Source organism: Macaca thibetana, chromosome 20, assembly GCF_024542745.1.
Source record: "Macaca thibetana thibetana isolate TM-01 chromosome 20, ASM2454274v1, whole genome shotgun sequence".
NCBI lineage: Eukaryota > Metazoa > Chordata > Mammalia > Primates > Cercopithecidae > Macaca > Macaca thibetana.
In genome coordinates this window covers 17,396,637-17,422,629 of record NC_065597.1, presented here as the reverse complement: position 1 = coordinate 17,422,629, position 25,993 = coordinate 17,396,637, and the positions used below count along the sequence as shown (strand labels likewise).

The 25,993-nt window shown below is 43.8% G+C and overlaps 1 protein-coding gene and 1 long non-coding RNA gene across 4 annotated transcripts in view; both read left to right on the top strand.

Annotated features, from left to right (window-relative positions):
* LOC126943787 (uncharacterized) overlaps nucleotides 1-25,993 on the top strand; it is a 166,638-nt gene that overhangs the window by 127,738 nt on the left and 12,907 nt on the right. The window lies entirely within an intron of this gene.
* The window catches only part of GLG1 (golgi glycoprotein 1), a 154,643-nt gene that overhangs the window by 120,236 nt on the left and 8,414 nt on the right, over nucleotides 1-25,993 (top strand). For both annotated transcript variants that reach the window (XM_050772667.1, XM_050772668.1), the window contains exons 9-23: nucleotides 227-348; nucleotides 3,011-3,112; nucleotides 5,782-5,935; nucleotides 8,369-8,506; nucleotides 11,537-11,623; nucleotides 13,015-13,077; nucleotides 14,145-14,258; nucleotides 15,241-15,329; nucleotides 16,586-16,703; nucleotides 17,788-17,880; nucleotides 19,829-19,966; nucleotides 22,168-22,291; nucleotides 23,012-23,154; nucleotides 23,408-23,509; nucleotides 25,839-25,946. In XM_050772667.1, coding sequence (XP_050628624.1) covers nucleotides 227-348; nucleotides 3,011-3,112; nucleotides 5,782-5,935; nucleotides 8,369-8,506; nucleotides 11,537-11,623; nucleotides 13,015-13,077; nucleotides 14,145-14,258; nucleotides 15,241-15,329; nucleotides 16,586-16,703; nucleotides 17,788-17,880; nucleotides 19,829-19,966; nucleotides 22,168-22,291; nucleotides 23,012-23,154; nucleotides 23,408-23,509; nucleotides 25,839-25,946 — 1,695 coding nt within the window. The remainder of the gene's footprint in view (nucleotides 1-226; nucleotides 349-3,010; nucleotides 3,113-5,781; nucleotides 5,936-8,368; nucleotides 8,507-11,536; nucleotides 11,624-13,014; nucleotides 13,078-14,144; nucleotides 14,259-15,240; nucleotides 15,330-16,585; nucleotides 16,704-17,787; nucleotides 17,881-19,828; nucleotides 19,967-22,167; nucleotides 22,292-23,011; nucleotides 23,155-23,407; nucleotides 23,510-25,838; nucleotides 25,947-25,993) is intronic.

Sequence of the window (25,993 nt, the reverse complement as noted above, 5' to 3'; positions counted from 1 at the left end):
GATAAGCAGTCCCTACAATGACTCAAACAGAAAAATTTTCTGTCAAGGTGGAGAAACCAGTTGGAAAAGTATTTGGCAAGGGCTCTTGAGCTTGGCTAGTGACAACTGTAGACAACTTTATTGGAGTACATTGTGGCAAATAGGACTGAGCAACTGATTGTATGAAGACACTGCTCTTCCCTAGCACCTAAGTGACTTTCTTCTTTCTTAATTTGTTTTAATTCAGCTTCAAACACTGATTCAGGAGACTGACCCTGGTGCAGATTACCGCATTGATCGAGCTTTGAATGAAGCTTGTGAATCTGTAATCCAGACAGCCTGCAAACACATAAGATCCGGAGACCCAATGTAGGTTATCTTCTTCGTGGTATTTATCCATATTGTATTTTATTTGGCAGCACAGGGAACATTCCTTCAAATGACTTTTGGGTGGTTTGACATCTTAACTGAAATTTTGTTGAACAGGTTGAACATATACCAACTTTTATTAAAACTAGTATTGGAATTAAAACCTGGGATCTGCCTGATCCATGTAGAGACATCTAGACCCAGTATTGTGATGGTGTTTATCGACAGTGACTGAGCATATATGGACCTATATATTAGGTTACTGAATATTTTATATCACGATCAAATAAAAATGAAAGAGAGAAACATTCAGGATAGGTGGTACATACTTTGGCACTCTGTACTTTTCATCCTAGTTGTATATTGACTCATTGTATACATTGACTACTTGGTAATCGTTAGAAAATACTTGAAACAGAAAATAGAAATAGAAAACAAAATGTGGTAGTTGGAGGCAGTAGTAATGGACAAAATGAATACTAAAGTTGCAGCCAAGATCTAGAAAAGCTAAATAAATGCTATATTAAAGTATTAATTCTCATTCTGTATTAAAGTATTAATTCTCATTTTGTTTTTTATGATGTAAAAACAGCTCTTAAACCATGGCTGGATGCAGTAGCTCATGCCTGTAATTGTAGTGCTTTGGGAGGCCAAAGTGAGAGGATCACTTGAAGCCACGAGTTTGAAACCAGCCTGGGCAATATAGCTAGGCCACATAAAAGTTTTTAAAATCAGCTGGTATGGTGGTGCATGCCTGTAGTCCCATCTGCTTGGGAGGTTAAGGTGGGAGGATTGCTTGAGCCCAGGAGTTCAAGGTTACAGTGAGTTATGATCATACCACTGCACTCCAGCCCAGATGACAGAGCAAAACCCTGTCTCAAAAAACCAAAGCAGGTCAGGCACGGTGGCTCACGCCTGTAATCCCAGCACCTTGGGAGGCTGAGGCTGGCGAATCACCTGAGGTCTGGAGTTCGAGACAAGCCTCTAACCAACATGGAGAAACCCTGTCTCTACTAAAAATACAATTTTTTTTTTTTTTTTTTGAGACAGAATCTTGCTCTATAGCCCAGGCTGGAGTGCAGTGGTGCAATCTCACTCACTGCTACCTCCGCCTCCCAGACCCCGGTTCAAGCAGTTCTCCTGGCTCAGCCTCCCGAGTAGTTGGGATTGCAGGCACACGACACCATGCCCAGCTAATTTTTGTGCTTTTAGTAGAGATGGGGTTTTACCATTTTGGTTAGGCTGGTCTTGAACTCCTGACCTCGTGACCCACCCGCCTTGGCCTCCCAAAGTGCTGGGATTACAGGCATGAAGGAAAACCACGACGCCCAGCCAAAAATACAAAATTAGTGGGACGTTGGTGGCGCATACCTGTAATCCCAGTTACTCAGGAGGCCGAGGCAGGTGGAACCAAGATTGTGCCATTGCACTCCAGCCTGGGCGACAAGAGCAAAACTCCATCTCAGAAAAAAAAAAAAAAACCAGTTGCAAGTAAGAACAGCTTTCCCATTCTGCAAAAATCTTTATAGCCTGCAGTTGGCCATACCCAACAACAAAGTGAGTATAGTCCATGTTTATCTCATTCTGCTATGCAAGAACTCCTGCTGTCCATGCTGTGCTAGAGAATTAGAAAATCATGTTCTTCCTCAAAGCTTTCTATGTGGTTAAACACACTTAAAACTAATTACGAATATTTACCAATGTAAAAATAACCACATCAACCAAAGAGGGGCAGAGGAGAGGGAAGAAGGAAGAACTGCTACAGATGAAAATACATTTAAGATACTTATCAGTTAACCTGTTCTGGATCCTGATTTGGACACACTTGTAAAAAAAATAATAATTGAAAATATTTGGGCCGGGCACCGTGGGTCACGCCTGTAATCCGAGCACTTTGGGAGGCCAAGGCAGGCGGATCACGAGGTCAGGAGATCGAGACCATCCTGGCTAACGGTGAAACCCCATCTCTACTAAAAATACAAAAAAATTAGCCGGGCGTGGTGGCGGGCGCCTGTAGTCCCAGCTACTTGGGAGGCTGAGGCGGGAGAATGGCGTGAACCCTGGAGGCGGAGCTTGCAGTGAGCTGAGATTGCACCACTGCACTCCAGCCTGGGTGACAGAGCGAGACTCTATCTCAAGAAAAAAAAAAAATTGAAAACTAACAGAGTATTACATGATAGTAAAGCTTTTCAATTAATTTCTTGGTGGTGTGATAATGGTATTAAGTCCTTATATTTTAAAGAAACATGCTGAAATATTTACAAATGAAATGATGGGGTATCTGGGATTTTGCTTGAAAATATCAGCAAAGAGGCCTAGAGTTAAAACAGACTTGGCCATAGATTGATAAAGTTATGAGAAGGTGGCTGTTACATGATTCTCTACTTCTTTGTGTGTTGGAAAGTTTTCATAACCAGTTAAAAATACAGCAGCTGCACACTGCTCTTGTACATGCAGAGTGTTAAGTGCCGAGTGGCTCTAAAGTTGATCGAAGCCATAACCACTGTCAGGTTCAGTTAACTTGAGTGATTCTCAGAAAAATAAATCTGATTGCCCTAAGAAAATAACTAAAAGGCTTCTTCTACAGACCAGGGAAATATTATATTGACATAGAGTTATGAACACTTGTCTCTTGTTACAATTTTACCCATTTTATGGCTAGGATCTTGTCCTGCCTGATGGAACATTTATACACAGAGAAGATGGTGGAAGATTGTGAACACCGTCTCTTAGAGCTGCAGTATTTCATCTCCCGGGATTGGAAGTGAGTATTTTGAAGCCAAAGTAAATGTATTGCCTCAGCCTGTTCTCCTCTGTAGTCATAATTACCTGTATTTATTAAAATAATCAATAGGAAACTCTTTTTTTGTTCAGTTCTGGTACAGCTAACACACTCCAATCCCCTGAAAAACTATACTTTATCACTTTCAGAACATTGTCTAAAAGCAGAGTCGGCCCGCTACCAGCCTGTGCCACACATCCTTGTTCACCACTACTTTGGAAGTCAGGGTCAAAATGTTTCTGATACTACAAAGATGTGTCTAGTAAGAACTATGGTACCTGTGGGGGTGGCAAAAGTGCCTTCAGATATGTCTCTAAGAAGATAATAGTGCAGTTGTATTTTTATTGATTTGCAGTGGATATGGGAATTTGCTTTTCTTTATTTATTCAGAGTTATTGAATTAAGTCTGTCTTAAGAGGTTTTTGTCAGTAAGTGACAACTTGATTCTCTAATTTCCCTCTCATTCTGTTAAAAAAAAGCGGCAGGGGTGGGAGGATGAACTGGGAGAAGGATGTGTATTACAGCCAGAATCACTGAGTTCATTGGCTGCCATTCCCCTCCTCTTTCTGTATCTTGCTTTCTCTCCCCACCTCCAAAGCAGCCAGTACTGGATCCGACTGCTTCTCTAGCCTTTCAAGTTCAGTGGCTTCTCCATTCGGTTGTTAAGCCACCATGGTGTGGTAGTTAACTATTTTTGGTGATTAATATATACTTTGGCCAAGCACGGTGGCTCACACCTATAATCCCAGCAGTTTGGGAGGCCTACGCAGGAGGATTGCTTGAGGCCAGGAGTTTAAGGCCAGCCTGGTCAACATAACAAGACCTGGTCTCTACAAAAACTAAAAAAAATTAGCCAGGTATGGCAGTGTGCACCTGTAGTCCTGGCTACTCGGGAGGCTGAAGCAGGAGATTTACTTGAGCCCAGGAGCTGTAGGTTACAGTGAGCTGTGATCATGCCACTGCATGCTAACAGTGAGACCCTATCTCAAAAAATGTGTGTGTGGTTTGCCCACATACTTTACTAGAAAGAGATTCCTTGAAGATTCAATGTATTCTTACTTCTGTTCCTTCAAATTAGCTCTGGAAAGGACTACAGAAAGCTTGGCTGTAATTTCCGTTTGCTTACTCAGGCCATCTAAACCTAAATAGTCTGCTGAGTGTATTGCCTTAATCAAAATCACATTTTCTCCTCTTTAATTCCTTCCCCCATAATAAAAAAAAAGTGCTGCATAGTTACTCATTAAATATTAGGTTTTTTGTTTGTTTGTTTTGTTTTATTTTGTTTTGAGATGGAGTCTCACTCTGTCACCAGACTGGAGTGCAGTGGGGATCTTGACTCACTGCAACCTCCCACTCCCTGGTTCAAGCAATTCTGCTGCCTTAGCCTCCTGATTAGCTGGGATTAGAGGTGTGTGCCACCACGCCCAGCTAATTTTTGTATTTTTAGTAGAGATGGGGTTTCACCTTGTTGGCCAGGATGGTCTTGATCTCCTGACCTCGTGATCCGCCTGTCTTGGCCTCCCAAAGTGCTGGGATTACAGGCGTGAGCCACCGTGCCCAGCCCTAAATATTAGTTCTTAATAGTCGCTCATTAAATATTAGCTTTTTTCTCCCATTAACTAGTCCTCTACCAAAGTTGACAATATAATATGGACAGAATTAAGCATGCCCTGGTCTGATTTGGGGAAGCAGGCTCATTGTCTAATCTACTGTCTCCAGATTTAGAGTTAAATGTCAAGGCTCATAAATTGATAAGCACACTCAAGTAACCAAAAAGATTACTTCCTGTGCAAGGGGGCACCTTGCACAGGAAGAAGAGAGAAAACTGAATAGGAGACTATCTATCTTGCCATTTCCTGATCTTACTGAATCTAATATATTACATAGGATTGAACTTCATTCCTACTTAGAAAAAGGTGTTTAGTAAAAAGTATTAAGTAAAAAGTTGTGAATTGCCTGGTATTGGCTACAACTCTCGTTTTCTGTTTTCAACCAGGGCATGTGAGTGCTAAGTCTGTTGTTAAAACTGTTAGGTATCTAACAAAGCCAAGATATATTTGAGGGATAATCTAAATGTTCTGTAGAAGGTTAACAAACTTGTATAGAAGGTTATCCTCCTGCCTAAGCCTCCTACGGTGCTGACTACTGTGTGTTCATTAAGAACAGAATTCATGGCCGGGTGCAGTGGCTTATGCCTGTAATCCCAGCACTTTGAGAGGCCAAGGCAGGCTGATTGCTTGAACTCAAGAGTTTGAGACCTGCCAGGGCAACATGGCAAGACTGTCTCTACCAAAAATGTCAAAAAAGAGCCTGGTGTGTGCCTGTTGCCCCAGCTCTTGGGAGGCTGAGGTGGGAGGATTGCTTTCAAGCCCCGGGGGCAGAGGTTCCAGTGAGCCAAGATAGCGCCACTGCACTCCAGCCTGAGTGACAGATTGAGAGATCTTGTGTCCAAAAAAAAAAAAAAAAAGTTCAGGAATATACTTTTACATATCTTCTGTCTCCACGCCCCTGGAAGTGATTATCAATGAGTATACAAGCAAGCACCTCGTAAAAACCCAGTATACAAGCAAGCACCTCGTAAAAACCCTTAGCCTGCGTTAGAAGGAAATGTCTATTAATTAGTGGTTGTCTTTTAACTCTTAACCTTATAGGCTGGACCCTGTCCTATACCGCAAGTGCCAGGGAGATGCTTCTCGTCTTTGCCACACCCACGGTTGGAATGAGACCAGTGAATTTATGCCTCAGGGAGCTGTGTTCTCTTGTTTATACAGACACGCCTACCGCACTGAGGAACAGGGAAGGAGGGTATGCAGTGAATATCGACTTCATTTCTTCTTATTGTCATTTGGTTTTTAAATTGTTTGCTATATATTCTTCAGATTTTAGTCATCTTAGGAAAACGTGTGAGGAGAGGATTGCTGCATTTCTAGAAACTTCATTCCATGAGTACACTTAGAGTTGCCCTACCATTTTCTATCATCTGATTTTATATTTTAAACCAAGTGGGTGGGGGAAGATTTCCAGATTTTTTTTTTAATTCCCAAAATCTGAATCACAAATGGACAATTACTGCTGTCCTAACTTTATTTAGGTTTAAGGATCCATTAGAAGCTTTTAGCCAGGCTACAAATGGCTTTTAGGCTTCTCCTCTTGGCAGCTGAACACATTCGCATTGTCTGCCCATGGACTGGTTGGAGCAGAAACCTCCATACCTCAGTCTCTTGGTATTTGTCTGCCCCAACTGCTGCCTTTTGTTGGGATGTTTGTGTGTGCTTGGCTCTCGGCAGCATCGGCTGCCTCCCGCGGTGCACTGACATGCACTTGTTCTCGACGATGGCTTTCTCTACCTTCTGAGATGCTCCATAATTAGTCCTGCCTTTGTTCCAGAGAGTTGAGATGGTATCACTTCTCATCCATCCTTAGAAATACCCTTCTGAGCTTAATGCAAAAGCCTGGCATCCAGAATGAGGGGACTCAGAAGGAAATGGCATAGTTGCTGTACTCTAACCCAGTGTTTATACTGCTGTGTAAGAAAACGTGGGAATTTGTTGTTATTTTTTTTTCCATATAATGAGCCTCTCATTAATCATGGGGGCTCCCAAATCCTGGCATCTTTCTAGTCACTATAGTGACTAGGGGGTGGGAGGTTTCTTCTCTTTTAAATAAGAAAGAGTTGGAGTCTGGGGTGCTAGTTTTCTTTTCTTTTTTCTTTTTAATTGAAGTGAAATTCACATAACATAAAATTAATCTTTTTTTTTTTTTCTTTTTTTTTTGAGACAAAGTCTCACTCTGTCAGCCAGGCTGGAGTGCAATGGCGCGATCTTGGCTCACTGTAACCTCTTCCTCCTGGGTTTGAGCGAGTCTCCTGCCTCAGCCTCCCGAGTAGCTGGGATTACAGGTGCCTGCCATCACGTCTGGCTAATTATTTTTTTTGTTTTGTTTTGTTTTGTATTTTTAATAGAGATGGGGTTTCACCTTGTTGGCCAGGTTGGTCTTGAACTCCTGACCTCAGGTGATCCACCCACCTGGGCCTCCCAAAGGGCTTGGGTTACAGGCGTGAGCCACCGCGCTCGGCCAAATTAACCTTCTTTTTTTTTTTTTTTTTTTGAAATGGAGTTTTGCTCTTGTTGGACCAGGCTGGAGTGCAGTGGCGCGATCTTGGCTCACCACAATCTCCACCTCCCGGGTTCAACATTTATGGTGTTTTGTGGTCATCATGTCTATCTAGTTTCAAAACACTCCGTGACTCCAGAAGGAAACCCTGTGTTCATTAAACAGTTACTTTCCATCCCTCCTGCCCCAGGTATGCTGACTTTTTATTCTTTTTTGCAAGAGGGACTAACCGTACCTGTCACTAACAGCTTGGTCATGGCCCTTGGAAAAATATTAGTTTTCACCTGCTTTACCCTCTGCTAATTCTGCATAGCTCATCTGGAAGAGTCTAGTCCTGTCTCATCATAACTGTTATATCTACATTTTCCTGCTTTTTCTGATTTAGGTCATTTTGAACTCATTTCTCCTGAATCAGGTATATATGCTGTCTTGAATTGGATCTGACCTTCTACTTGGTGTTCATAGACTGACAAATTAGTTTTGCTAAACAAAACCGCAAACACAAAACTTTCCAACTAACCTAGTCTGAATGAAGCCAGTTCACTTATATCAGGATACTCTCATACAGGAATGTTGTTTTATATATTATATTAGAAACTGCTGAATATGTGTAATTGCATTCCTAAAGATAGGGGCTTTTTGAAGCCTCCTGCACATTTTATTTATTTTTTTAATTTATTTTTTTGAGACAGAGTTTCACTCTTGTTGCCCAGGCTGGAGTGCAATGGTACAGTCTCGGCTCACCACAACCTCCACCTCCTGGGTTCAAGCGATTCTTCTGCCTCAACCTCCCGAGTAGCTGGGATTACAGGCATGTGCCACTATGCCTGGCTGATTTCATATTTTTAGTAGAGACGGAGTTTCTCCATGTTAGTCAGGCTGGTCTCAAACTCCCGACCTCAGGTGATCCACCCGCCTCAGCCTCCCAAAGTGCTGGGATTACAGGTGTGAGCCACCGCACCTGGCCACAACATTTAATTTTTATTCTGGAAGATATTTGAGGTATAAAATTTGGAAGATAAAATTCAGGGTTATTTGTTAGTTTTCTCATAACTGGTTTATCTCATATCTTTGTGTTTTTGTTTTGTTACCTTTCAAGTATTTAGCTCATTTTTTCTCTTGCAGCTCTCACGGGAGTGCCGAGCTGAAGTTCAAAGGATCCTACACCAGCGTGCCATGGACGTCAAGCTGGATCCTGCCCTCCAGGATAAGTGCCTGATTGATCTGGGAAAATGGTGCAGTGAGAAAACAGAGACTGGACAGGTAGGTGACATCGCTTTCTGTTTATCTTACAATAATGATGATGTTAATGTTTAACGTTTTATGCAGAGTACAAACACCATAAAATCCATCTCTCTTACAGACATAATTTGTTGTATTATTCAATATTTTCTCTGGAAGACATTCTCAGGAAAATTTTCTCTCTGGTCTTTGTATCAGGAATAGTTGGCAGCGAGTTTGTCTTTGCATTATGGTTATTGTATTTTGTAATTGATTATTTTTCCTCTTCCTATTGCTTCTTAAAACTTCTAGAGCCAAAGGTATGGCCTGCCTCTTCCAGGTACATAAGATTTCATGGTAGGCATTTTTGTAGTAAGCTTACTGTTGGCTCCATTTCACATCCTCTTAACGTATTTTTTTGTTGTTGTTTCTCATCTTTATTCATTTTACTCACTTTTAATTCATTTTCTCCATTAAGTCCTTTTGAGATAAGCAGGGTGTAAATCTGTGCATATGTGAGTACTGGTCTGCATGAATAGTGGGCATGCCCTAGAACAGTCCCACAAAACATTTAGAAATGGAATTTTTTCTCACCTGGTTGACAAATTGAAGCTCAGAGAAGTTAAGTGTATATATTTCCTTACCTAAAATTCAGTTCATTATATAGCCTCTCCATCTAGGAAGCAGAGGGAAGGAGCAGCTCCCAAGAATTCCCTGCATGCTGTGACTGGCTCCTTAGGACTGTGTCCCAGTTTAAGGGAAAGAAGGAAAGATGCTTGACTGCAGGTTATATGGGAAGCTAGCTGTCTTCCATCTGAATGCAGGATACTCAGCAGTACGAATAGCTGCGTGTTTAAAGCCATGTAAATACTCAAGGAGTGAACTCAGGTTTCCGGGTTCCATTTGTACCGCTACAAAACCCCCTCTGGAAGTACAGTATGAAAAAGTCACACATGCAGGAATTGGACATTTTAAAGGAGAAACGTGGTTGCATACTCAGGTCTGTTGAGCATAGGACTATCATGTTCGGCAGTCTGTTTCCTGAGCCTGCTACAATTCTGTTGGGTATATTGTTAGAAAATGCTTATAGTTCTCCAATGAACCAAGGGATATGGTGATTTGGAATCCCAGCAAATAGTTTCCTTTAGAACCCCCAGTAAAGTAAACTTTAGAAAGCTGCACTATATTGCAGCCCATCATGGAAAAGCTAAACTTAAGAATTCTTTTTTTTGGCCAGACGCGGTGGCTCAAGCCTGTAATCCCAGCACTTTGGGAGGCCGAGACGGGCGGATCACAAGGTCAGGAGATCGAGACCATCCTGGCTAGCACGGTGAAACCCCGTCTCTACTAAAAAACACACACAAAAAAAAACTAGCCGGGCGAGGTGGCGGCGCCTGTAGTCCCAGCTACTCGGGAGGCTGAGGCAGGAGAATGGCGTGAACCCGGGAGGCGGAGCTTGCAGTGAGCTGAGATCCGGCCACTGCACTCCAGCCTGGGCGACAGAGCGAGACTCCGTCTCAAAAAAAAAAAAAAAAGAATTCCTTTTTTTTTGAGACAGAGTTCTCGGCTCACTGCAACCTCTGCCTCCCAGGTTCAAGCAATTCTCGGGCCCCAGACTCCTGAGTAGCTGGGATTACAGGCACCTGCCACCACACCCACCTGATTTTTTGTATTTTAGTAGAGAGAGGGTTTCACCATGTTGCCCAGGCTGGTCTCGAACTCCTGAGCTCAGGCAATCCACCCGTCTCGGCCTCCCAAAGTGCTAGGATTACAGGTGTGAGCCACTGCGACCAGCTAGGATTCTATTAATAGGATCTTTCTTTTAGCCATTTATTTTACTCCCCAAAGTTTGGTGTATTTTCCTTTAGCTTTTCTTTTTCTTCTTCTTCCATTCTGGCTGTTGTGTAATTCCTTCAACTCTTCTTTTCCCCTTACATTCTAATTCTGAAACAGAGAGATTCTTGCATAACAGTAAGTTAAACTTGATCCTTTAAACAGCGTACTTTTCTGAGAAATAGCTGTTGATACGCTTTGTGAAAGTGAACTGATATTATACTTGAAACGTCTAAACCTGTAAACCTCTAGAAGGCATAGTAATAGACTAATGCTACGGACAGCTCCAGTTTGGTTTCCAAAGCCCAGACAAGATAGCTTTTAGCTACCCAAACCCTAGTGTGTTCACTTGTTTTTCTTCAGAGGACCCTTTTGACGTATACTGGAGTTAGAATCCCAGATCTGACTTGCAGGAGCTATCAGTTCTATCCCGTGTTCCAGACCCCCGGTCCCCAATTACTTTGCCAATAAAGAGTCTTAAAATAATCTGTGCTCTTCACTGTGAATTTGTCTGATGATCATTATTAAAGTGCATATTTAAAATGCGAGGTGACAAATTATCAAAGCACAGATTAAAAATGGAATCAAGGCCTGATAAGGTTTTTAGACTTTGGGGACAATTGAAGATTGATTCTCCTTGCACTTGTAGATTTGGCCTTCTGAGGGATTTGCATGGCTTTTTTTTTTTTTTTTTTTTTTTTTTTTTTTTTTTTTTTGAGACGGAGTTTCAGTCTTGCTGCCCAGGCTGGAGTGCAGTGGCATGATCTTGGCTTACTGCAGCCTCCACCTCTTGGGTTCAAGCGATTCTCCTGCCTTAGTCTCCTGAGTAGCTGGGATTACAGGCGCTTGCCACCACACCCGGCTAATTTTTATATTTTTAGTAGGGAAGGGGTTTCGCCGTGTTGGCCAGGCTTGTCTCGAACTCCTGACCCCAAGTGATCCACCCACTTCAGCCTCCCAAAGTGCTGGGATCACAGGCGTGAGCCACTGTCCCCAGCCTTTGCATGGCTCTTGTACCCAGTTGGCCCTCATAACCAACCTGCTACATCAAGTAATTACCTTTTCAACAATCTTAGTCTGGGGAATTAAGCAAAACTTTTGTGTCCTGTTCAGTGAGGTAGGTTTAAAAAGAAGAGAAAGGAGGACCACTGAAAAGGGAAGTGTCATGACACTGATATCCCCTTCCCTTGTTCGTGTATGTGACTGATAAATGCCAGTGGCTTGCCTTTATATTTGCAGGAGCTGGAGTGCCTCCAGGACCATCTGGATGACTTGGTGGTGGAGTGTAGAGATATAGTTGGCAACCTCACTGAGTTAGAATCAGAGGTAAGTGGTATGCAGCTTACTCATTAGAGGAGAGTGGCTGCCAGCATCCTGGCCTTTTTCGTTTGGTTCTTCTGTTTCTAGACTCCTGAGAGTGCAGATTCTCTGTCAGTCAAAAGAAACCTGATCAGATTCTCCATATTAGCTTTATAAAGAAGTATATCGTGTTGTTTTGTGAGCCCGTTCCCTCATTTCTCTAGAACAACATTCTATATAGCCCTTTGGTTTTCTTCATAAATTAGATTTATCATAGTCATTACACTTGCCTCTGTTTCCCCCTTAAGATAGCAGCTGTGTGGTGGTGGCTCACGCCTGTAATCCCAGCACTTTGGGAGGCCGAGACGGGCGGATCACAAGGTCAAGAGATTGAGATCATCCTGGCCAACATGGTGAAACCCCGTCTCTACTAAAAATATAAAATTTAGCTGGGCATGGTGGCACACACCTGTAGTGCCAGGTACTTGGGAGGCTGAGGCAGGAGAATCACTTGAACCCGGGAGGGGGAGCTTGCAGTGAGCTGAGATTGTGTCATTGCACTCCCGCCTGGGCCACAGAGCCAGACTCTGTCTCTACAAAAAAAAAAAAAGGGATTAGAAACCCTCATAAAGCACTGAGATGTTATTTAGAAATACAGAGGAGGGCAGCTAAAAATGTTAAAAGTTATTTTGTGGGGCCAGAAATCAGAGAAGTGGGGAACTATCATTTTGTCTTAAACCTTTTAGTACTGTATTTGAATTGTCAAAATTGGCATTACGTAAAATTACATTTCTCAACCAGTTCTTTTTTGCTTTCTAGTTTTCAGAAGTTCATTGCCTTCTCTCATTTTGTCATCTCCTCTCACATTCTTATTGTCATCATGGACTTGTAAGAGCAGTCTGAGTGTATAGCTCTTTAAAGGAAGGTGTTTTTTCAGGAGCTAGTGTTGCACGCGTTTCTCTGTTTAAAGGCATTATTAGTATGTGTTCCCCAGAAACAGTGGTTTGGCATCTGCTTTGAGGGCAGTGCTGTGGCTTATGAGCTTATAAACTGAAGATGGATATCAGTTACCCCTGTTTTCATTTTGAACTGCTTAGCATTTTGGGAAAATCTCCAAAGGCTTTGCATACTCTCATGTTCTTGCCACATGGGTTTTTACCTTACTTTTCTTAATTCTGCCTTCTCATTTGTTCAGGCCGAAAGGGAATATGCCTCTAAAAATTTGCCTTTCAAAGTATAATAGAGGAGCAGTTCTATATTTATTCTGGGGCTATCTACTTCAAATACTAGAATCGTTTCCAAAAGTATATATTAGATTATTTGCCCATCAGATATTACTGATTCAGAAAGAGAAACTGTTCTTCCTCCACCTCAGCTGTTTCTAAAGCAGAAGCATTAATATATTTAATCTTCTACAGGATATTCAAATAGAAGCCTTGCTGATGAGAGCCTGTGAGCCCATAATTCAGAACTTTTGCCACGTAAGTGATGTCTGGAGGGGCAAGGGTTAAAAACAGAAACAAATTCACAGGGACTCTGCCCTGAGTGTCTCGGACTCATCTCTGTCTTCAGCATGTATTACTCTTGAGTGTTAGCCAGCTTTGACAAGTTAAAATTAAAAATGTAAACGGGCTGGGTATGGTGGCCAATACCTGTAATTCCAGCACTTTGAAGCCAAGGAGGGCGGATCACTTGAGCCCAGGATTTCAAGACCGGCCTGGGCAACTTGGCAAAACTCTGTCTCTACAAAAAATAGAAAAAATTAGCTGGGCGTGGTGGTACACACCTGTACTTCCAGTTACCCAGGGAGCAGAGGTGGGAGGATCACTTGAGCTCAGGAGGTCGAGGCTACAGTGAGCCGTGATTGTGCCCCAGTCTGGGCAACAGAGTGAGACCCTGTCTGAAAGAAAAAAGAAAAAGTAAACAAGATCAAGAGAGAGGTGCCACCATCCTGGAACCTGTGTTTGATTAACTTTTGTGGGTAAAAGCAGGTTTGCGGCTAGCAGCAGTTACTGAGTTGCCCTTTTTAAGAAGAGATGGAACAGGGAAGCCCCCATTAGTGTGGCAGGGTTGATTCCAGTACATCAGCCTAGGAATTGTTAGCATCAGCCCAGGAATTGTTAGCTGTAATAGTGGCTCCTCCTTCCAACTGTCTCCTAGTACCTCAATATTGAGTGAATTCTGATTATTTCATACTCATTTACTGAACTACTTAAATTGTGGGAGTGAAACATACCCAGGAACCTTTAGGATCTGACAGTTGGGAGGCTATGTTAGATATTATCCCAAAAGCCAGCTGCTTTTGGGAAAGTGAAAAAAAAAAAGCATATATTCTTGTCTCATTCGGAACACAGTGCTGTGTCAGTTTTATGCCACTGAATGTATACCATTGTGATTCCTCACACTTATTTTGATTACGATTTATGGTGTGTCTTTTTTTTGTGAGGGCTTCTAGAATCAACCCTGCTTGCGTTTATTTCAGACTGGGCTACAAGTTTTGTTCATTAATTGTTACCAATGAAGTGTAAATGCATGCTGTCTTCCCCAGGATGTGGCAGATAACCAGATAGACTCTGGGGACCTAATGGAGTGTCTGATACAGAACAAACACCAGAAGGACATGAATGAGAAGTGTGCCATCGGAGTCACCCACTTCCAGCTGGTCAGTGACACCTGGCTGCCGATTTCCCATCATAGCTGCCTGGATGGTGACTGAATCCTTTCCTTTTTTGGAACATCAGAGCACCTCTGATGTTCTGTTAAAAATTTTTTTCCAGCCAGGCACGGTGGCTCATGCCTGTAATCCCAGCACTTTGGGAGGCTGAGGTGGGTGGATCACTTGAGGCCAGGAGTTCGAGACCAATCTGTGCAACATGGTGAAACTCCATCTCTACTGAAAATACAAAATTAGCCAGGCATGGTGGCACGCACCTGTAATCCCAGCTGTTTGAAAGGCTGAGGCTGGAGAATTGCTTGAACCTAGGAGGCGGAGGTTTTAGTGAGCTGAGATCACTGCAGTCCAACCTGGGCAACAGAGCAAGCTTCCATCTCAACAGCAACAACAAAAAAATCATTTTTTCCAGCCAGGCGTGGTTGGTTCACGCCTGTAATTTCAGCACTTTGGGAGGCTGAGGCAGGCTGATCACCTGAGGTCAGGAACTCAAGACCAGCCTGGCCAACATGGTGAAACCCCGTCTCTACAAAAAATACAAAATTAGCCAGGCATGATGGTGAGTGCCTGTAATCCCAGCTACTCAGGAGGCTGAGGCAGGAGAATCGCTTGAACCCACGAAGCAGAGGTTGCAGTGAGCTGAGATCGCATGACTGCACTCCAGCCTGGATGACAAGAGAGAGGCTCTGTTTCAAAAAAAAAAAAAAATTTTTTTTTTCTTCAAATATATGTCCTTATTTTATTTAGGATAGATGGAAGGAAGGAAGGAGGGAGGGAGGGAGGGAGGGAAGAAGGGAGGGAGGGAGGGAGGCCTGTTGTCGGGGGAGTACTGGAGAGATGGGCAGGTCGTGATGTCTCAGGTGTGGGGCAAGCCATGCAGGGTCTTGTGAGAGCTGTATGAAAAAGTGCCCCCTACCACTACTGACCACAAGTTGCCACCAAATTTCTGACTTTCTTTCTCTTCACCTTTCAGGTGCAGATGAAGGATTTTCGGTTTTCTTACAAGTTTAAAATGGCCTGCAAGGAGGACGTGTTGAAGCTTTGCCCAAACATAAAAAAGAAGTATGTAGCTTGTAGTTGTTTCATTCCACCTTCCCGAAGTCCCTCTTAGATCCAGGATGAGTATGCGAGATGTCAGGCAGCCCTGCTGCTGCCTGGTGGGGTTAGCCCTGGAGGCCTCCTGCATCTCTCCTTTGATAGCATGACAAACACTCGGACTGTCTGAGCATCTGGCGATGGTAGTTCTCACCTGGAGGTCCCATTGGCTAAAGGAGCATTTTTAATTTTTAATTTTTCCGGTTAAGCCATCTAACTGATGAAGTAGGGCTGGATTGTGTACTTAGAGAAGCAGGGTGCAGTGTAAGTGAAAGAGGTGAACTGACTTCTTCCCTGCATCATCCCGTTATGTCATCTTGTCTAAGATGGAGCAGTTTTTGTATTGGGTTAGATATTTTAGTGAAGAAACAGAATCTTTATTCATTTAAGAATTAAGTCTTGGGCCGGGCGCCGTGGCTCAAGCCTGTAATCCCAGCACTTTGGGAGGCCGAGACAGGCGGATCACGAGGTCAGGAGATCGAGACCATCCTGGCTAACACGGTGAAACCCCGTCTCTACTAAAAAAATACAAAAAAACTAGCCGGGCGAGGTGGCGGGCGCCTGTAGTCCCAGCTACTCAAGAGGCTGAGGCAGGAGAATGGCGTGAACCCAGGAGGTGGAGCTTGCAGTGAGCCGAGATCCCGCCACTGCACTCCAGCCTGGGCGACAGAGCAAGACTCTGTCTCAAAAAAAAAAAAAAAAAAAAAAGAAAGAATTAAGTGTTAATGAGGAAACTGATAAGCTTTTTCAGCGTGCTTGCCCAAATTCTTCCATGTTGCTCTTTGAAAGGGACATTTCTAGAACACTTGCCCTCATATAAACCAAATTCCCAGTTTTCTTAGGTTTCTCTACCTTTCAGGAGTGAGTTTCACAGTAGATCAAAGGTACAGTCCTAGAGTTAAGGGCAGCATTCCTCTGTGGTCACATGTTTTTAACACACATGTTGAACTGTCCTTGCACACATGTGCCCTGTCTGGCTTCCCCTTCCGTCAGGAATGTAGTCAGTCTTCACGCTACTGCCTGCCTTTCATGACACCCACAGTCAAATTGCAGCTTTTAGCACCCTCGGAAAAAAAAAAACAGTGAGCCTTACAGGAAAGACATTCCCCAGAAGGGCATCTTGAATTTTTAATGGTATGACCACCACCCCCTGCAGCCTGGCTCTCAGGCCATCTGCCCTCGTGAGGCTCCAGCCAGCCTCAAGCTTCTCCTTTCACCTGCAGGGTGGACGTGGTGATCTGCCTGAGCACGACCGTGCGCAACGACACTCTGCAGGAAGCCAAGGAGCACAGGGTGTCCCTGAAGTGCCGCAGGCAGCTCCGCGTGGAGGAGCTGGAGATGGTAATGCCTCCCAGCCTCTGCTCCCAGAAACCACAGTGGGTCAGGGCTTGGAAAGCTGGGGAGAGGCTAGGGCAAAGGGGAGGCATTTTATCCACTACTGTGATAGTTAAGACTTGAATTCCTGTGCAAAAGTTTTACCACATGACCATTAGCTTCCTGTGCCATTCTTTTGATTTTGAATGATAAAACCTTTCTTCCCACATATAACTGGAAGTCCAGCTGTAAGACAGGCTCTAACTAAGCATGCGATCCAATAACTGGATCAGTAACATCCTCAGGGGCTGGGCGCGGTGGCTCATGCAGGTAATCCAAGCACTTTGGGAGGCCAAGGCAGGTGGATCACTTGAGGTCAGCAGTTCAGAATCAGCCTGGCCAACGTGATGAAACCCTGCCTGTACTAGAAGAGACAGGTCAGCGAGGTGGCTCATTCCTGTAATCCCAGCACTTTGGGAGGCTAATGTCATCGAATCACTTGAGGTCAGAAGTTCAAGACCAGCCTGGCCAACATGGCGAAACCCCATCTCTACTAAAAATACAAAACTCAGCCAGCTATGGTGGCACATACCTGTAATCCCAGCTACTTGGAAGACTGAGGCAGGAGAATCTCTTAAACCCGGGAGATGGAAGTTGCAGTGAGCCGAGATGGTGCCACTGCACTCCAGCCTGGGTGACAGAGCGAGATTCTGTCTCAGAAAAAACCAGAGAGACTTATTTCAAGCTGAAAGATTTGGTTCCCTAACTTTGAGCGTAGCTCTTTCATTAAAGTAATAATAAAAGTAGAACTCTACATTTATTGATGGTTTTGACTTTCCAAAGTGATTTTCACATCTCAGCAGTCCTGTGAAGGACTAGATCAGGTGTTTCAGGGTAGACTTGGCATTCCATTTTGCAAAGAAGGTCCAAGGCCATGTAGCTAGTTGGTGACAGAATTGAAAGTAAAGCCTGATTCTCTTGCTGCAAGGCCACTTTGCTGTGTAGAAGCCAGAGTCACTAGACAAGATGCAATCAACAAATAAGTCTATAGAACATTTGACATCTCCAGCCTAAATCAGACTCACCTTTCCATGCTGGCTCCCTCATGTAGACGGAGGACATCCGCCTGGAGCCAGACCTATATGAAGCCTGCAAGAGTGACATCAAAAACTACTGTTCCACTGTGCAATATGGCAACGCTCAGGTAACTTTTTGCTTTTCTTTTTTAATTGTGAAAGTAATGTGAAGGTAACATTTAATCTTTTCTCAAAAGCTGGTGCCCATAAGAAGGTAACATTTTAGTCATTATTTTTTGCTGGTGAGACAGGACCCATCTCATCCCTTCTAACCTAATCATCCCTTCTTAAGCTACATCAGGCTGCGTTTCCCTGAGTTCTTCACCTGCACTCCTCACTAATTCATTTTCTTCCCTCTTTCAGGTTACCTCATTCTTCCCTACCTTGTCTGCCTGGTAAACTCCTAATGATCCTTCAGATGCCTCCTCCTCTGTAGCATTCTCAATGCTCTGCATCTCCAAAATTAACTGTTTCTTCACTGTGTTCCCATTGCACAGAAGTTCTTAACTAGACGTCACATCAGAATCACCTAGGATACTTTTTTTTTTAAATACACAGAAACAGGACCCTATCCAGAATTGCCAGGAGTGAAGTACAAACAAGTGATTTTTAAAAAAATGTTCTCCTTATTACTCAGCTACCTCTTCTAGTTAAGGGCATTGCCATAGGGCTTCATCCTTTGAGATAATTACTTCATCGTCCTCTTGTATCATACTATTGCTGGTGCAAAGTCTGATGTCAGTCTGAGTCTCATTGCTTTGTGGTTAATCTATTTCTGATAGGTTTTAGAGTCTTCTCTTTATCTGTAATGGTCTGTAATTTCAGTGTGATGTAATTAGGTATGCTTTTTGTTTTGTGTGTGTTTCCGGTTGGCTCTTTCAGTCTCACAATCTGTGTCTTCCTTCAGTTCTGGGACATTTTCAATCATTGCTCTTTCACATATTGCTTTCCCTTTCCTTCCTTCTGGAACTCCTGTTAGACAACTGGAGCATCTGAGTCCATCTTCCATGTCTCTAACTTTTTCTTTGGTACTTTTCATTTCTTTGTAGTACATTTTAGGTAATTCCTCAGTTCTCTTTCCCAGCATATAATTTATTCTTCAGCTCTGTCCATTCTACTCTAGAGAGGCCACCAGTCAAGTTTTGTTTTTCATTTCCTAGCTTTCTCATTGCTTCTTTTCATAACTCCCTGTTCTTGATTCTTATTTACTGTTGTCTTCTGTGTTGTTCTGAGGATTTTTCATGTATTTTAAAATTCTGTTTCGATTGCTCTATTACCCCTTGCCCTCAGTTTTTGACTCCTTAGTTCATTTTATTTATCATCTTTCTTATGATATTAGTGTTCCTCAACTAGTTAGTGATTATTGGCCATGCCTTGAGGATTTCCCAGAAGTCTTAAGGCTTCCTACTATAGCCCCAGCTGCTGCACCTTCCCATCTGCTTTCCTTCTTTTCATGATATCTAAAGGTTTAGGGAAGGGAAGATTTCAGGATATACTTAATTCACTGTCTTAAAATTCATCTCATGACACTTTATGCTTTTGTATTTTGAGTGATAGCTCATCTTTTTTTAATCATAGTTACTTGTTTACATAAGTTTGCCATGTGCAACTATGATTTTATCAGGCTGAGAATTGGGTCTGATTCATATCTAGCATCCGGTAGTCTTTTTCAGGTGGTAAATAGTGGATTGAATTGAACCTCCTGGTTTGTGCCCACTGTCTAGTTGGAGCTGTTGGCTCCGGGAAAATGCAGAGAGCCTATTGTGTGCTCCAGAGGGAATCTGGACAAGGAGCAGCTCTGGAAGGCAGAAGAAACCAGAAATGCTGGCTGTGTTTCTTTTTCCATTAGACTCCAGCACAGCCTGCCAGTCATCCTGAGTTTTTATCTAGTTGGATTTGCTGTCAGCTGTAAGCTTGTAAATCCTTATCTTTGGTGAGGAAATCCTGATTCCTATTGCCTGGGAATGAGAAATGGATAGAGAAATGGGAGGCACACTGGAACTGAATACTTAATTAGAACACATGGATGAGCAGTCCCTGACATCTCTTAACTTGACTGTAACTCTTTTGCCATAGATTATTGAATGTCTGAAAGAAAACAAGAAGCAGCTAAGCACCCGCTGCCACCAGAAAGTATTTAAGCTGCAGGAGACAGAGATGATGGACCCAGAGCTAGACTACACCCTCATGAGGGTCTGCAAGCAGATGATAAAGGTGAGGGGCTGATACCAAAAGCCGGGCACGGGTAAACAGCAAAACAACAAAGCACAAGCAATGGCAGCAACTTCCTCAGGCTCAGCTTTCTCAAAGCGTGGTCCCTAGACGAGCAGCAGCAGCACCCCCTGGGAGCCTGTGGGTTCCTGGGCCCCCCTCCAGATCTGCTGAATCAGAAACTCTCGGATTAGAGCACGAAGCCGTCTTAACAGCCTCCCCAGGGGATTCTGATGCAGGCTCAAGTTTGGAAACCACAGAGCTGGGATAACTGACCTCACTTTGACCTGAAGCACAAGTAAATGGATGTGCAATAAATAATGATTGGTTTTGAGGACAGTTAATGGTAGCTATACTGAGAAAGTCACCATCTAGTGTCCTGATCATCCATCTGCCACTTTCAGAATATTTTTCTGTTCTACGGGTTGTTTTGCTTCATTCTCTCCTCCAGCAGATGTTCCCTGCAGCAGGGCTGACCTAAGTACTCAGATGTCCATTCCTTGATCTCGCCACACGTACACTAAACTCAAGGTTGGCCGGGCACGGTGGTTCACACCTGTAATCCCAGCACTTTCAGAGGCCGAGGCAGGAGGATCACCTGAGGTCAGGAGTTCGAGACCAGCCTGGCCAACATGGTGAAACGCCATCTCTGCTAAAAATACAAAAATTAGCCGGGTGTGGTGGCTCATGCCTGTAGTCCCAGCTACTCAGGAGGCTGAGGCAGGAGAATCACTCGAACCCAGGAGGCGGAGGCTATAGTGAGCCAGATCACACCTGCACTCCAGCCTGAGCGACAGAGCAAGACTCCGTCTCAAAAAAGAAAAAAAGTATTTTTTTAAAAAGCTTAAACTAAAGGTTCTAGCTCCTTTATTTCAGCTTTCCTTTAAAATAAAATGCTGCTTTTTACACTATCAAATAAATTCCAGAGAGAATTTTGAAAGTTACAGTGTCAGTCTTTTTAAGTGGCCTGATGAAATTGAGTCATATGTAGAAATGGAAATGTCAGGCTCTGATCTGAAAGAGCTTTGGAAAATTTTCTAAAAGTCAGTGAACAATCCATGTCTCCATAACAAGATGTCAGCAGATTATAATCACACACACTTAGAGAACTAGAAACAGAACTAGGAAGAGAGGCTTGATGCTCAAGTGTCTCAACCAGAGTGTATCAGACACTGCGACACTTGAAGACATGTGGATTAGCAGAACAGAGATGGAGTTTATTACTAGTACAAAACTGATCCCTGACTTAAAGGACAACAGTAAGTGTACACTACAGGACCCTAGCCCTTTACTGCTTGGTAGGATTACAACCCTTTAGTTAAGATGAACCAAATGGGTCCTTACCCCACATCCTTGTTCACATTGGTTAGTGGAGAATTCCTAGGTTTTCCCACTGGAGTTGGGTAGATAGGGCTTGAGGGCTGCACAGCCACCTGCTACAGTGTTATATTCATGCTTAAACAATAAGTAAGTTCCTGAGATGCCATCTAACTTTACATCACCCACTAGATAGGGAACCAATCCTATGTAAGAACCAGTGAGACAATAGAAAGAAATGTGAGAAGTAGTAGAGAATAAGGAAGAAAGGGGAAGTTGGGGTGGGGTGCATATTCAGGCCTAGCTGCTCCTCTTGTACCACATGATGCCGTCAGGCTGCTGCTTTTGTCAGCTTTCGGATACATGTTAAGGGTGATCACAGGCTGGTCCAAGTACAGTGCTATTTACAACTAATTGATCACAGCTACTTACAGATTTATTTGTTCTTCTACACTCCCATTGCTTCACTTGACTTAGCCTTAAAAAAAAAAAAAAGTGGCCAGGTGTGGTGGCTCACTCCTGTAATCCCAGCACTTTGGGAGGCTGAGGCGGGTGGATCACCTGATATCAGGAGTTCAAGACCAGCCTGGCCAACATGGTGAAACCTCGTCTCTACTAAAAAAAAAAAAATACAAAAATGACCTGAGTGTGGTGACGCATGCCTATCATCCCCGCTGCTCGGGAGGCTGACTCGGGAGGCTGAGGCAGGAGAATCGCTTGAACTTGGGAGGCAGAGGTTGTAGTAAGCCGAGATTGTGCCACTGCACTCCAGCCTGGGTGACACCGCGAGACTCTTTGTCTCCAGAAAAAAAAAAAAAAAAAATGGTCACAGATGGAGTTAATCGCCACATTTGGATAGCTGTTTGTATAAAACTGTTTCTTTGCAGAGGTTCTGTCCAGAAGCAGATTCTAAAACCATGTTACAGTGCCTGAAGCAAAATAAAAACAGTGAACTGATGGATCCCAAGTGCAAACAGATGATAACGAAGCGCCAGATCACCCAGAACACAGGTAAGACCTCGGCTTGGCCCTCCGGGCCCCGTGGAGCATCTGGAATTCAGTGGCCACAGAGTGATCCAGTCAAACTCCCAGGGCTTTGTTGCCTGGGGATTTTAAGGGAGGAGTCTGTAAGCAGGAGGACTTCCGCCTTTGAGGAGCATCCAGAAAAAAGGAGGGAGAGTCAGGGGAGAGAGGAGGCCACAAGAACCAGAAAACTGCCCTTGAAGAACGTTTAGAAGGAATCAGGGCTGGCATTCCTTGGAAAGAAAAATCTAGAAATTCAATAAAACTTCATGAGTGTGCCAGGAGAATGTACGGGTAATCTGGTTTGGAACAGAGACATTTCAGCTCTGGGTTGGAAGACCTCGTAACTTAATGGTCACAGTGAGTTGGATATTGTATTTCTTTCTCAGTGTTCTCAAAAATATCTGTTATGGGTAAGGTTGCTGATGTCCCCTTGATTTTTCTGAGGACTCCTTAGAGTATTGGAGTCCCCACAAAACCCTGCAGAGTAGAAAGATTCCTGAGGACCTCCAGAAGTACTCGTTAACTAAGTCATATTGCTGATTAGAAACCGGGTAGTGAGAGCTCAGTAAATGTTTATTGAATAGACAAATCCATGGTTGTAGTCATGATCCTTGATATAATATGCTCCCTTTAGGAAGGTGGATATCTTAAAATGTGTGAATCAGGTGGAATGTTTTGTCACATGCTCACTGCTTTCTGCTGTAGATTACCGCTTAAACCCCATGCTAAGAAAAGCCTGTAAAGCTGACATTCCTAAATTCTGTCACGGTATCCTGACTAAGGCCAAGGATGATTCAGAATTAGAAGGACAAGTCATCTCTTGCCTCAAGCTGAGATATGCTGACCAGGTAAACGGGCCTGGGCTCTCCACAAAGGTGTATTTATGGAGCCTCTGGGAATCTTCTCTTTTGAAATCCCTAGCTTGCTCCCCTTTTCCCAAGACCGTTTTCATATCTTCCTGAATCTGGGGGGCTAAGGGGCCAGATCAAAAGCAGGCGTTTTGTTTTTTCTTGTTCTTTTTGTTTTTTTGTTTTTTTTTTCATGTCCTGCAAAAGCTTCGTTTTCTGATCAGCCCATGTATCCTCCCTTTGTCACATGCAGCGCCTGTCTTCAGACTGTGAAGACCAGATCCGAATCATTATCCAGGAGTCGGCCCTGGACTACCGCCTGGATCCTCAGCTCCAGCTGCACTGCTCAGACGAGGTGGGATTTGCGTGCAAAACTGGTTACGCGCAGAGCTGCTCAGAGAAGTTTCCATTGGAGAAAAGTTGTTTACTTTCTCTCCCTTCAGTTGTGAATGATCTGGTGAATTGAAGGTCATCTTCTAGGCTCTCCATGTTCTGCGTTCCTGTTCTCTATAACACTGAATTCAACTTGGCGTTAGTCCTGACACTCTAAAGCATTGTTCCATATTTCTCTATTGAACAGGGGTGTTCTTTCATTATAGCTCTCTGTGTAAATTTGTTCTTCTCTTCTCCTTATTCTGTATGGTAAACCCAAGACTTGCTAGAAAGATAAAAGTACTTCCAGCTGGGCACGGTGGCTCACGCCTGTAATCCCAGCACTTTGGGAGGCCAAGGAGGGTGGATCACCTGAGGTCAGGAGTTCATGACCAGCCTGGCTAACATGGCAAAACCCTGTCTCTACTGAAAATACAAAAAATTAGCCAGGTGTGGTGGCGCGCACCTGTAATCCCAGCTACTCAGGAGGCTGAGGCAGGAGAATCACTTGAACCCGGGAGACGGAGGTTGCGGTGAGTTGAGATCGTGCCACTGCACCCCAACCTGGGCGACAGAGCAAGACTCTTGTCTCAAAAAAAAAAAAAAAAAAAAAAAGGCCAGGCACGGTGGCACACACCTGTAATCCCAACACTTCAGGAGGCTGAGGCAGGTGGATCATGAGGTCAGGAGATTGAAACCATCCTGGCTAACATGGTGAAACCCTGTCTCTACTAAAAAAAAAAAAAAAAAAAAAAAAAAAAAATTAGCCGGGTGTGGTGGCACATGCCTGTAGTCCCAGCTATCCGGGAGGCTGAGGCAGGAGAAAGGCATGAACCCAGGAGGAGGAGCTTGCAGTGAGCCAAGATCGCACCCCTGCACTCCAGCCTGGGTGACAGAGTGAGATTCTGTCTCCAAAAAAAGAAAAAAAGTAGTTCTATAATGGCTTTAAGAAAGTGCCCATCTTTGGAAATTATTGGACTTCTTAGCTAGAAAAGGCCTTGTAGAGAGCCCTGTTCAACATATTTCAGGAGCTCATAGCAAAAGCCATTACAAAAAAGCTCACTCATAAAACTGTCCAAGGAAAGTTAATGTTTTTGTCTTTGCTGTGGGCTATGTTTCTCAACTCCTGTGTATATGTGCATGTATGTGCAGGTGCGCACGTGTGCACACTTTCAAGTTGTGAGTCTGGTTTGACCCCGAACCTATGTGAATGTCAAGCATTTGCTTTTTGTATTTTATTTGGTTATATATAACCTTGCTCCTGTGGAATCAAGTAGCAGCCTTCTTTTTGACAAGTCCTGAGATCTGACTCAAGTCTCAGTATTGACAGTGTAAAGATACTACATTTATTGATTTTCTGCTCTGTGTACCAGTCCTTGTGAAGAATGAAGCCTGACATCCAATACAGGAGGAGGGGTATGAAACCCACCAGGAAGCTGTTTGAGATGAGCCCTGGCACAGGTGTGGGAGGATCATCAAACTGACATGTTTAGAGACCAAGGGTTCTGGTGATAGCAGTGCTACTGCCCCGGCTTGTAAAACAGCAGTAGGCCAGTGAAGAGGGGGCACAGATCCTGCGGTGTCCAGAGCTGATTGGAATCAGTAGACTCACCTGCTTTTGAAACTGTCAGTAAGGGCCGGGTGCGGTGGCTCACGCCTGTAATCCCAGGACTTTGGGAGGCCAAGGCAGGAGGATCACCTGAGGTCAGGAGTTTGAGACCAGCCTGGCCAACATGGCGAAACCCCATCTCTACTAAAAATATAAAAATCAGGCCAGGTGCGATGGCTCATGCCCTGTAATCCCAGCCTTTTGGGAAGCCAAGGCGGGCGATCACCTGAAGTCAAGAGTTTGAGACTAGCCTGACCAACATGGAGAAACTCTGTCTCCACTAAAAGTACAAAATTGGGCGTGGTAGCACATACCTGTAATTCCAGCCACTCGGGAAGCTGAGGCAGGAGATTTGCTTGAACACGAGAGGCGGAGGTTGTGGTGAGCCGAGATTGTGCCATTGTACTTCAGCCTGGGCAACAAGAGCAAGAGTCCGTCTCAAAAAAAAAAAAAAAGAAAAGAAAAATCAGCCAAGAATGGTGGCAGGCGCCTGTAGTCCCAGCTAGTCAGGAGGCTGAGGCAGGAGAATCACTTGAACCTGGGAGGCAGAGGTTGCAGTGAGCCGAGATTGCACCACTGCACTCCAGCCTGGGCGGCAGAGCTTGACTCTGTCTCAAAAAACAAAAAACGAAAAAAAAGAAGAAACTGTTGGTTCATTTCTGTGCTCAGTGGGGTGGCTTTGTTTTTTTGGTCTCCTGAACAGATCTCCAGTCTATGTGCTGAAGAAGCAGCAGCCCAAGAGCAAACAGGTCAGGTGGAAGAGTGCCTCAAAGTCAACCTGCTCAAGATCAAAACAGAATTGTGTAAAAAGGTAAACACCGTCACCTTGTTTTCCTCACTTCATTTTCTTTTATTTTT